Source organism: Bison bison, unplaced genomic scaffold (genome assembly GCF_000754665.1).
Source record: "Bison bison bison isolate TAMUID 2011002044 unplaced genomic scaffold, Bison_UMD1.0 scf7180017864063, whole genome shotgun sequence".
In the NCBI taxonomy this organism is placed as follows: domain Eukaryota; kingdom Metazoa; phylum Chordata; class Mammalia; order Artiodactyla; family Bovidae; genus Bison; species Bison bison.
Genome location: NW_011494635.1, coordinates 15021146 through 15034394, shown reverse-complemented (window position 1 = coordinate 15034394; position 13249 = coordinate 15021146). Strand labels below are relative to the sequence as shown.

The window sequence follows — 13249 nt, the reverse complement described above, 5'->3', positions numbered from 1 at the left end:
ACGTATGGCAATGTACATGTTTCAACGCTATTCTCTCAAATCATCCCACCCTCACCTTCTCCCATTGAATCCAAAAGTCTGTTCTTTATATCTGTGTCTGGGAACATAAATTTACATGGTCACTATGGAGACAAGTATGGAGATCTTTTAAAAACTTGAAATAAAACTACCCTAAAAATAAATAAATAAAATAGGGCACGCTCCTGGAAAAGTTTGTGTCCAATAAACTAAATGAAATCTTAAAAGAAAAAACTGCAATGGCAACCATTTCACTCACAGCAAAACCAAATCCTTCAACACAGGAGGATGATTCTACTCTCAGGACTTTTGTACATGCTGCTCCCTGTCAGGAAGTTATAGATGTTATATGTTATAGATATGGATATGGTTATAATTATAGATATGGATATGAATATATAGGTGGTATAGGCAAGATTCTTGTGTCTTTTATCCCTCCTTGCCTCCTCACGTCTATCCAGCATGGAAGCAGAGACTAAGATAACAACGCAGGAAATTCTACCCTTTAACCAAGAGAAAAGTTTTCTTAAGAATTTGAGTGAGGGTAAGGGGTAGATTTATAGAGAAGTAGAAAAGGAGAGATGTTGCTAAAGACCTCAAAAACTGAACCTTCCATGTAGATTGAAAAATGTTTTAAGGGGAAGAACAGAAAAAGTCTTCTTGAAATACCACGTGTCTGGAAACACTTCCTCATACCCACACATATATACACGCACATACACACACATAAACACATTCACCCACAAACATGTATTAAAAAGTACCCTAGCAATCTAATGTACAAGCTGTTTTGAGCATTAAAAGAAATTATAACACATATTAAAATCTCAGTAAAAATGTCATTGCATAGGACCCTTGCAATATACTGAAAAATTTGAACCCTTCTCTGAGTGGCATGATGGGTGATGACTAATATATTGTTTGCTTCTTGGTATTTTCTGATATTTCTGCAATTGGGCTCTTCTGAGAAGCTGAGCAGCACAATATTATTCAGAGAATCAACTCTGGAGCTGGACAGCCTGGATTTGAATCCTGTGCTCCACTGCTTTAGATAGGTGACATTGGACAAGTTACTCTGTGCTTCAATTTCTCCATTTACAATTGGAGTAATAGTTATCACACAGGGATGTTGTGAGGGATGTTTAGTTAAGTAAATATGCACAAAGCTGTTAGAGTTTGAAACATCCTCTGTTTGGAAGCCTCTGGTAACCAGCTGCATATGATGGATCTACAGAGAAAACTCAGATCCCTGATTTCATGCTCTCAGATAAGGCCCAGCCTTTGGCCTTCTGTGACTGCCTCGGGTAGCATACCCATGTTTACATGGAGACCCTAAAAGCACAGGGACAGGGGGAAAGTCCAGGGGACAGGGAGAGGGGATTCTACTCTAAGCAATGCTCACCTGTGAGTCCCAGGAGTAGAGTAAGCAACAGGCAAGAAGGAGGCGGCCAGAAGTAGCAGGCAGAGAATGTCATTGTGGAGGCCAGCGGAGCTGCTCTGTCCAGACGTGTCAGTTGGGAGAACTTGAATTTCTGTGCTCTGTGGAGAAGAGAAAAGCTCCACCTACCATTATATAAAAGGAAGTGCCTATGATGGGGTGAAATGTCTGTGAGAAAGTTATCTGCTTCTGGATTCTTGTAGTTCCTGTTTCTAGACAATGAAATAGGACTCGGGGAAAAAACATAGGTACAAGTTATGAATTCGTGTTTTCAGAGAGATTGGACAAGCCTAGCAGAAATAATGCTTCCTCCCTACCTGGGGTCTCTGCTTTCTCCTCTGGGTGCCTTGCCCCATTCATGGTGACCCTTCTTTCAAAAGCACCAGGCAAACTCACATATCCCAAGAGTATCTGTGATTATGGTCTATGTCCTAAAGACACAAGCCCAGGACCCTAGGATGTGACTGGTTTGTGGTCTCCTTCTGTACTTGCCTCAGCAAAGACATGCTCTTTGCTGGAAAAAGGAAGAGGGTTCACCAGGACCTTCTCTATTTTGGGATGGAACCAGATCAGCACCTGAAATGATTTCCTATTCCAAACCTTTATTGATGTCGCTAGTAAAATTTAGCCCAATTGCAAAGTGCAATGTGGACCTAGGCTGGTACGGCCAGCATCCAAAAAGGGAATCATTTTCTCCTTCCTTTGGGAGAAGAAGTAGATTATATGACCCAGAAATTATACTTCCAGGCATTTATCTCAGAGGAGTGAAAACTCTGTCCATACAAAATCTGTGCACAAATGTTTTAAAACGTTTCTTTTTGAGTCAAAGCAGTGGAAAAATCAAAATGTCTAATAAAAAGGAAGAGTTTAACAACCTTTCTACATAGGAAATACTATTCAGCAGTACAAAAAAAATGAGTTATATACGAGTACAGCTTTGTCTCTTGAAAGCATTATGTTGACTGAACAAAGGCAGTCTCAAAGTATCACTCCACTTGCACAACATTATCAAAATTTTATATATATATATATATATATATATAACTGAATGGCATTTGGCAGAGGTTTGGTTTGGTGGGGATGTGTGTCAATTTGTCATGCTAGCACACGGGAGACTCTGTGGCTATGGAATGTTCTGCAGCCTGCCCATAGTGGTGGTTATACATACACAAAAAAGGATCAACATAAACCAAAATTAAGAGTGTTACAAACTCAACTATAAATAATAATCTCATAGTAATAATAACATGGACACTACTAAGCTATCCAAAATTATAATTATATTAGAGTAATAAGGAATAACGTGTGCATATGTAGCATAGGTCAGGAGTAACAGAACATTGCATCCTCATCCTCCACACTGGGATGTCTATAAATAATGCCTAAGAGTGAAAAAAATCAAGAAGTATCAGTAAGCATACTATGTGACATTTGGCAGTGAAACCTAAAATCATCAGTTTAAAGAGTTGAAAGTGGTTTTGTCTCAGAGGTGGAGAATGGCAGGAGGTTAGAGAGACTCCAGTTTTCATATGTATAACTTGTAGAACTACTGGACTCATAAACTACCTGCATATGAAACTTTAATAAATATAAAGATGATTGGGTTGATGTCAATAGAGTTACACGTAAAAAGAATGCCCTTACTGTTCAGCAATGCTAATAACTTTCAAGCTTGCTGGACAAAACATTGATGATCTACATCAAATACAATCTTATAGTCAAAACTACTGAAAGCATTAATAATAATTTTTAAAGATTCCATAAGCTAGAAAGTATTGAAGACAGCTTTAACTAGAGATGAATAAGACCATTCGTGGTAAAAACAACTGTAAAATTGTGAATTTAGAATCATTTGAAAAACTAAATAAACAGAGGCATATTATATCCATGAATGAGAGAACTCAATATTGGAAAATTTTCAATATTTCCAAATTCATATATAAATTCAATGCAGTCAAGCAATAAATCTAAAATAGTTTTTCATGAAAATGCATTAGGAGACTGAAACTGAGGAGATGAAAAAGTGATGTCATACAAATGGAAATGCCAATAAAACAGGTATACTAATACTCATATCAGAAAAAATAGACTTTAAATCAAGGCTATACAAAAGACGAAGGCAATGGCACCCCACTCCAGTACTTTTGCCTGGAAAATCCCATGGATGGAGGAGCCTGGTGGGCTGCAGTCCATGGGGTCACTAAGAGTCGGACACGACTGGGCGACTTCACTTTCACTTTTCACCTTCATGCATTGGAGAAGGAAATGGCAACCCACTCCAGTGTTCTTGCCTGGAGAATCCCAGGGACGGTGGGGCCTGGTGGGCTGCCGTCTATGGGGTCACACAGAGTCGGACACGACTGAAGCGACTTAGCAGTAGCAGCAGCATACAAAAGACAAATGAGGCATTATATAATGGTAAAATGATCAATATAAGAGGAGGCTATTAAACTCATTAACATATATATACCTAATACAGAAGCATCTAAATATATAGCAAATATTAACAGGCATTAAAGGAGAACTTGGCAATAATACAGCAATAGTAGGGGACTTGAAGACCCCTTACATCAATGCATAAATTATCCAAGAGTAAATCAATAAGGTGGTCTTAAATGACAGAGTAGACTGGTTGGAATTAATAGATATATACTATAAAGCAGTAGAATATACATCTTTTCAAGCATACATGGAACATTCTCCAAGATAGTTCGCATGTTAGGCCAAAATTCAAGTCACGATACATTTAAGAGGATAGAAATTAGATCAACTACTTTTTCTGACCACAATGGTATGAAAGTAGAACTCAATTACAGGGAGAGAAATGCAAAAGAACAAACACATGGAGACTAAAACATATGATACTAGAACACCAATGGTCAAAGAAAAAAAATCAAAGAGGAAATCAGAAAATATCACGAGACAAATGAAAATCCAGAATGACACTTTTCAAAATCTATGTGATGCAGCAAAAGTAGTTTGAAGAGGAAAGCTTATAGTGATACAGGCCTACCTCAAGAAACAAGGAAAATCTTAAATAAACAACCTAATCTACCATCTAAATGAATTAGAACAGGGAGAATAGATGAGACGAAAAGTCAGAAGAAGGAAGAAAATAATAAAGATCGGAATGGATATAGATAAAAGAGACAAAATACACTAGAAAAGATAAATGAAACCTGGTTTTTTGAGAGCTGGTTATTTGAAAAGATAAATGAAGTTAATAAACATTTAGCCAGGCTCATTAAGAAAAAAAGAGAGTGGCTTGAAATAAACAAAATAAGAAACGACAGAGAAATAGCAACTGATATTACAAAAATACAAAAAAAAAAAAAAGAAAATACTAGAAAAATTATACCAACAATTTTTACAAAGTAGAAGAAATGGACAAGTTTCTGGAAATATACATCCTTCCAAGACTGAATCAAGAAGAAATAATCTGAACACAGATCATAAGTAGTGAAATTGCTGTTGTAATTTAACAATTCCCAGCATACTTAAAGGCCAGGACCTGATGGCTTCACAGGGGAATTCTATCAAAACTACAAAAAAGGTTTAATGCTATCCATCTCAATCTATTTCACAAATTGAAGAGGATAGAATAGTTCAAAGTTATTCTATGAGGCCACAATTACCCCAACACTAAAATCAGACAAACACAATACAAAAAAAGAACATTAGAGCCCAATATACCTGATGAATATATATTTAAAAATACTCAACAAAATATCAGCAAACTGATTCAACAATATACAAAATAAAATCATATATCATGGTCAGGTGAGAGTTATCCCATCGTTCAATATTCATAAATCAATCAATACAACATATCACATTAACAACTGGGATGAAAAAAATCACATAATCATCTAACAGTCACAGAAAAGGTCTTTGGCAAAATCCAACATCCATTCCTAATAAAAACTCTCATCAAAGTTGGTATAGAGGAATATATCTCAACAAAATAAAAGCCATTTATGACAAACCAACAGCTAACATCATGCTCAATGGTAAAAAGCAGAAAGCCTTCACACTAAGTTCAGGAATAAGATTACGATGCCTGCTCTTACCAATTCTATTTAATCTAGTATTGGAAGTTTGAGAGGGAAGAAATAAAACTGTCACAATTTTCAGATGACATACTACTTACAAATAATCATAAAATCTCCACAAAAAATTTTAGAGCTTAAAAATGAACTCAGTAAGATTTCAGAATACAAGATTAATATGCAGAAATCTGTTTCTATACAGCAACAATGAATGGTCAGAAAAGGAAAACAAGAAAATAATCCCATTTAAGACCTCTTCAGTCAACTCAGTCATTCAATCCAGATGCTCAGTCAGGTCCGACTCTTTGCAACCCCATGGACTGCAGCACACAAGGCTTCTCTGTCCATCACCAACTCCTGGAGCTTGCTCAAACTCATATCCATCAAGTTGGTGATGCCATCAAACCATGGCATCTTCTGTCATCCCCTTCTCCTCCTGCCTTCAATCTTCCCCAGCATCAGGGTCTTTTCCAATGAGTCCGTTCTTCACATCAGATGGCTCAAGTATTGGAGTTTCAGCTTCAACATCAGTCCTTCCAGTGAATATTCAGAACTGATTTCCTTTAGGACAGACTGTTTTGATCTCCTTGCAGTCCAAGGGACTCTCAAGAGTCTTCTCCAACACCACAGTTCAAAAGCATCAATTCTTCTGTGCTCAGCTTTCTTTATAGTCCAACTCTCACATCCATACATGACTACTGGAAAAACCATAGCTTTGACTAGATGGACCTTTGTTGACAAAGTAATGTCTCTGCTTTTTAATATGCTGTCTAGGTTGGTCATAGCTTTTCTTCCAAGGAGGAGAAACCTCTTAATGATAAGCAAAGTCGAGCAGTTTTTCACGTGTTTATTAGCCATCTGTATGTCTTTCTGGGAGGAATGTCTGTGTAGGTCTTATGCCCATTTTTTGAGTGGGTTTTTTGCTTTTCTGATATTGAGCTGTATGAGTTGCTTATGTATTTTGGAGTTTAATATTTTGTCAATTTCTTCATTTGCAAGTATTTTCTCCCATTCTGAGAGAAAATTTTCATCTTGTTTATTTTCATCTTGTTTATTGATTCCTTTGCTGTACAAAAGCTTTTAAATTCAATTAGTTCCCATTTTTTTATTTTGCTTTTCTTTCAGTTACTCTAGGAGATAGTTCACAGAGGACCTTGGTGCTATTTTTGTCAAAGAGTGTACTGTCTATGTTTTCATCTAAGAGCTAAGTTTTCAATCCACTTTGAGCTTGTTTTTATGTATGATGTTAGAAGTGTTCTAGTTTCATTATTTTACATGTAGCGGTCCAATTTTCCCAGAACCATTGATTGAAGAGGCTGTCCTTTCTTCACTGCATACTTTTCCTCCTTTGTCAAAGATAAGGTGCCCATAGGTGCATGGGTTTATCTCTGGGCTTTCTATTTTGTTCCATTAGTCTATGCTTCTGCTTTTGTGCCAGTACCATACTGTCTTGATGACTGTAGCTTTGTAGTATAGTCTGAAGTCAGGAAGCTTGATTTCTACACCTCCATTATTCTTCCTCAAGATTGCTTTGGCTATTCTGTGCCTTTGTGTTTTCATACAAATTACAAAATCTATGTGGAACCACAAAGGACCCTGAATTCACAAAATAATCTTGCTAAAAAGGAAAAAGCTGAAGGTACCAAATCTTCTTCTGTCAGAATATACTACAAAGTTACAGTAATCAAAATAGCATGGTACTAGCATAAAGCAGGCATATAGTTTGGTGTAACAATAGAGAGCCCAGACATAAGCCAACACATTTATGGTCAATTAATCTATGACATGAAATGCAAGAGTATACACTGGTGAAAAGGCAGTCTCTTCAATAAATGGGGCTGGAAAAAACTGGAAAGCTACATTTAAAAGAATAAAATGAGAACAATTCTTCCTACCATACACAAAAATAAACTGTAACTTGATTAAAGAACTAAATGTAAAACAGGAAACCATAAAAATTATAGAAGAGAACAAAGGCAGAATCCTCTTTGACATTATCTGTAGAAATATTTCTTGTTATCTTTCTCCTAAGAAGAAAGAAACAAAAGCAAATGTAAACAAACGTGACCTAATTATTATTAAAGCTTTGCACAGCAAAATGAAAAGGCAAACTACTGAGTGGAAAAAGATATTTTGCAAATTATATGACCAATAAGGGGTCATACCTAATATATAAAAATAAATCATAAAACTCAATAACAAAAAAGCCTTATTAAAAATGAGAGGAAGTCCTGAGTAGACATTTCTCCAAAGAAGACAGATAGATGGTCAACAGGCACATGAAAAGAGCTCAATACTGCAACCATCAGAGAAATGCAACTAAAACCATAGCAAGATATCACCTGACACCTCTCAAAATAGCTATCATCAAAATTTTACAAATAACAAATATTGGTAAGGATGGGAAGAAAAGGGAAACCTCATGCAGTGTTGGTGGGATTGTACATTTATGTAGCCACTATGGAAAACAGTATGGAGGTTCCTCAGAAAATGAAAAATGAAACTATCATATGACCCAGCAATTGGATTCTGTCCAAAGAAAACAAAAACACTATTTTAAAAAAATGCACATGAATGATCATCAGCATTATTTATAACAGCTTAGATATGGAATGGATAAAGAAAATGTATACAATGGAATATTACTCAGCAATTAAAAATAATGAACTTCTGCCATTTGCAACAACAGTGTGAATTGACCTGCAGGGTATTATGCTTAGTCAAATCTGTGAGACAGAGTAGGACAAGTACTCTAGTTATCACTTATATCTGCACTCTAAAACAGAAAACATATGAAAATATATAACAAAATAGAAACAGTCTCATAGATATAGAGAACAAATTAGTAATTACCAGTGAGTAAAATGAAGGGGTTAGGGGCAAGGTAAGGTTATGAAATTAAGAGGTACATACTACCATGTATAGTATGAATAAGCAACACAGATATTTTGTATAGTGTAAGGAAATATAATCATTATTTTGTAATAACTTTAAGTGGAATAAAACCTATAAAACTCTTCAATCTCTAATTAACATAATACTGCAAACCAACTATACTTCAATTTTTTAAAAGCAGAAAATAAAGTAAAATAAAATAGCCACAGCAGTTTTTTACATTTTAGTTGAAGAATAATTACTTTACAATATTGTGATGAGTTTTGACATACATCAATATGAATTGGCCTTAGGCATACAACTCTCCACTCCCTCCTGAACCCCCTATCTTTTCTCCCCTTCTCCAACAAGCAAAAATAGGAAGATTTGCCCAATAGAAGTATCAAAACTTATTATAAAGCATCTCTAACTACAACAGTGTAGTTTGGTCAGAGAGATAGACAAACAGGTCAGTGGAATAAAAACCTTACTGAAAGAATAAGAAATTTATGGAAACCTGATACACAGCAATGTGGCAGTGTAGATCAGTGAGTGCTGGATAATTTATCATTATGGAAGAAAAAGATAAGATCCCAATCCCCAACTATAATAGACAGACACGCACACACAGACACACACACACACACACCCACACAATACAGTGAGCCATCAATGGAAAGAGCAAACCTTGATCATGAATTGAAATCCTTTTCTTCTTTTATAACAAAAGCACCAACGATACCAACAGTCCACTTTAGGTACCACACCAGAGGAAAAGGGACTCTCCTATATGTGCCAAGGAAGCAAAGATAAGAATAGTTGTGTCAAATTGTACTAGCAAAACAAACTTCAATATCTATGACAAGAAGAATCAATACATTGTGATATACATTTAACAATAGAATCTGTAGAGCAGTGGAGATTAATAAAATGGAGCTACATACATCGGTATAAACAAATCCCATAAACTTTGTGAAGTATGAAAAATAAATGCTGTATACAGTCTGATAGCATTCATATGAAACTTAAAACATGCAGTCCATGGGGTTGCAAAGAATCTGACACGACTTCAGTTCAGTTCTGTCGCTCAGTCATGTCCGACTCTGCGACCCCATGAATCGCAGCACGCCAGGCCTCCCTGTCTATCACCAACTCCTGGAGGTCACTCAAACTCATGTCCGTCGAGTTGGTGATGTCATCCAGCCATCTCATCCTCGACTTAGCGACTAAACAATAACAACAAGAACTGACTCAAATTCATTCATTTTTATGGCTGAGTAATATTCCATTGTATATGTGTACCACACTTCTTTATTCATTCATCTATTGATGGACATCTAGATTGCTTCCATGACCTAGCTATTTTAAGTAGTGCTGCAGTGAACACTGGGGCTGTGTCTTTGAAATTATTTGAGTGTTCTATCACATTTCACAGAGGCCTTTTTTTTTTTTTTATTTTTTTTATTTATTTGGCTGCTCCAGGTCTTAGTTGTAGCATGTGGGATCTAGCTCCCTGACCAGGGATCGAACCTGGGCCCCCTGCACTGAGAGCTCGGAGTCTTAGCCACTGGACCACCATGGAAGTTCCCCACAGAGGCCTCTTTTAATCAAAATGTTCTCTTTTCTAGTGCTCAGAGGTCATTGGTATCATAGATAATTTTTCTTCTTTTTCCATCTTTAAATGCTCAGAAGACAACCTATGATCCCAGCATTTCCCCAGCATCATTTGCATCAACTTCTTGAAATACACTTTGCCAAATCTCTGATTTTGCTTTGTGATGGGTGTGGGATTCTAATTACACAGTATGGTCTAAAATTTGCTAGCCATCATTAAAATCCTAAAGCAGAGGGTTTCTGGGCTCCCTACCACCTCTTGAATCCACCTGATCTCAGAGCAGCAGAGCTGGGTGATGCCATGTTCCAACTCAGTTTCCTAAACCACTTCCTCCATGAGGCTCCTCTGCCTGGGGATTTCTCCACACCCATGAAACAAGCCTGTCCAGGCACATTCAAGTCTCTCTTCTCCATGGGACTATCCTAAGAAATAGTCTACACAGTTCCTTAGAGGGTCCTCAGTGGCGTTTAGCCTCAGTTGTCCACAGGGATACCCAATTCAATAATTCACCCATTTAGGGGTTTCCCTCATTCCCTCTCTCACTTTCCATATGTCTTATCCCTGTTCCAATGGATTACCTTCCAATCACCTACATGCAAGACCTAGTTTTAGGCTCCGCTTTTTAGGAAACCCAAATAAAGAGACCCATGAGTTATTTCTGTCATGGGAAACCCAACCTGAGATACAGGCATTGTTGAACAGGGGCTAACTTCATAGGTGATCAATTCATTTGTGAAAATCTGTGTTTTTGACAATATTTGCCTCTCTATACAACTGTCCTAACACATAGTGTTTATTTAATAAATATTCATATAAGGAGGACCCCCTGAACTATAATTCTTCAACTTACAATCAAACATACCACAGCTGAGAGACCTTAAGTATCAAGCAAGAGGTACCATAACTGCTAAACAGCACCGTCTAAAGCCTGAATTCATGTCAATGTTCACTCATCCACCTACTTTACAATCTCAGGCAGCCTTCACTTCTTGAAATCGAATTCCTTCTGGAAGTGAATGGGACAAACAAAATAGGGCAGTAATACACATTAAATAAGTTAACCCATCCAAATGTATTTTGCTGACCCAGTGCTGGGCTGACTTGAGATATGATTCTTATCCAGGTAAAATGAAGTGATAATAGCACACAAAATGAAGGGGAAAATATTTTATAAGCTTTCAAGTCTGATATGTACATAATTAATATTAGTGCTGTGCAACCTTGGACCCCTCACTTGCTTTCTCAGGATTTTAGGGTCATAAGCAGAGGGATGATCACTAAGATGCTCTTTAGGCATGATACCTTATGACCTCAGTGAATTACAGACCTACTAAGCACCAATATAGGCCAGAAATTCAACCAAAAGTCAGAATGAATATAAAGTCTTTACCCAGGCATGACTAATGACCTAAGACATCATAGTCCCTAAAATTTAAAGTTCACAATAATCTTTATATCCTCTTCATATACATTAATTTCAAAATGTTGATATTAAATTGGTATGTTATTTTATCTCCATTTTAAAAATGGGAAAGGAGACTGAATTCTGAGGGGTGATGTGAATAGTTAATAAGAATGACTAATAATCACCACTTCTGTGTGGTTAATACAAATACTTTATACACTGAGTACTTTACCATTGTAAAGTATGGTATCCTTGCCACAACAAGTGAGGGATGTCCCGTTTTTCAGATGAGGAAACAAGTTCAGAGACATCACAGCCTAACTCTACATTACATCTCCTGAAAATGTCCAGACTGATGGTTTCCTGGGAAACCAGTGTGGATCTCTGCTTGACTGGTAGAGAAGGGTGTGCCCATCATCACCCTGCAGAATGAGAACACTGCTGGTCACATTCTAGGTTTCTCCTCGAGGGTGGACACTGATCTCTAGTAGCCTCTGGTCTTTTTAAAGCCAAGTCATAGTAACCTGGCCTGTGGGGAATCTATGGAATATGAAGGTCAGTTGGATGATAATGCCCAGCTCAGATTGCTGAAGGGGGCCTTGCAGGGCCGAAGACTGGCTGCTCCCGCCTGTAGTAGAGACCCTGCCTGTGAGAGGATGTGGAGGAGCCCAAACCCAGTGTGAGCAAATCCTTAGCATCTCCATGGAGGAGTCATATTGCCTCCTCTTCCATAGTGTTTGAAGATTACATTCTCACAGGGGTTCAATTATGAAACTGATATCAGAGGCCAGACAATGAAGCTATAGGGACTACAGGGTTTGTAAAGAGGCCTGACTCCCACCCACACCTCACAACCCCACTCACAGACCCTAAGACCTAATCCACTGAGTTCTGACTGTACCCTGGAATAGGGAGCTGATTTTATCCCCATTTCACAAATGAGGACACTGAGGCCAGAGCCTCGGTACCTTCTCCAGGCTCCTCAGTAGGTCAGTAGAGCTGGGATTCTTAACCAGAAAATAAGTTCCCAGAGTCTGTGCTCAGTGACCAGGTTCAGCTCTGCCCACAGTCCCTGAACAGGGAAGGATGTCTGAGTGTTCCCAAGACAGATCATATGAAGGGAGATAGCACAGGACCAAGGTAGGGGCACAAGCTTTGTGGTCACACTCAGCCCAAGTTTGCACTCCCAGCCCCTTTTGTGCATGAGCCTGGACAGGTCAACTCTAAGACTTGGTTTCCTCATCTGTAAAATGGGGATGATTCTTAATTCTTGGTTATTTAAGAAATTCAGTAAAGTAACTCACATATATCATAATATATGGCACATAGTATTCACATTATAAATTGTAACTATTGTCAGGGTAGACCTACTACAACTACCTGAGAAATCTTTATTAATCATATTCTAAAGTTAATGGGCTTCCCTGGTGGATCAGATGGTAAAAAATCTGAGACCTTGGTTTGATCCTGGGTCAGGAAGATTACCTGGAGAAGGGCATGGTTACCCACTATGACATTCTTGCCTGGAGAATTCCATGGACAGACGAACCTGGTGGGCTACAACCCTTGGGGGTACAAAGAGTTGGACATGACTGAGAGACTAGTGGGAGAAGGCAATGGCACCCCATTCCAGTACTCTTGCTTGGAAAATCCCATGGATGGAGGAGCCTGGTAGGCTGCAGTCCATGGGGTCACACAGAGTCGGACACGACTGAAGCGACTTAGCAGCAGCAGCAGCAGAGAGACTAATAAAGTTAACATAGGAGAGGGTTAATGACTCACCCAAGGGCCTCACAGCAAACAGAACTTGCATTCCAACCCAGGAATTCTGACTCCAAGTCAAGGGCTCT

At 38.0% G+C, this 13249-nt stretch overlaps 2 protein-coding genes across 2 annotated transcripts in view; both read right to left on the bottom strand.

The window, feature by feature from the left end:
* The window catches only part of SIRPB1 (signal-regulatory protein beta 1), a 40744-nt gene extending 39164 nt beyond the window's left edge, over window positions 1-1580 (bottom strand). Inside the window, exon 1 of the mRNA XM_010836527.1 lies at window positions 1421-1580. Within this exon, the coding sequence (XP_010834829.1) occupies window positions 1421-1493 (73 nt within the window). The 5' untranslated portion in view covers window positions 1494-1580. The remainder of the gene's footprint in view (window positions 1-1420) is intronic.
* LOC104986091 (tyrosine-protein phosphatase non-receptor type substrate 1-like) overlaps window positions 1-13249 on the bottom strand; it is a 123802-nt gene that overhangs the window by 87745 nt on the left and 22808 nt on the right. The window lies entirely within an intron of this gene.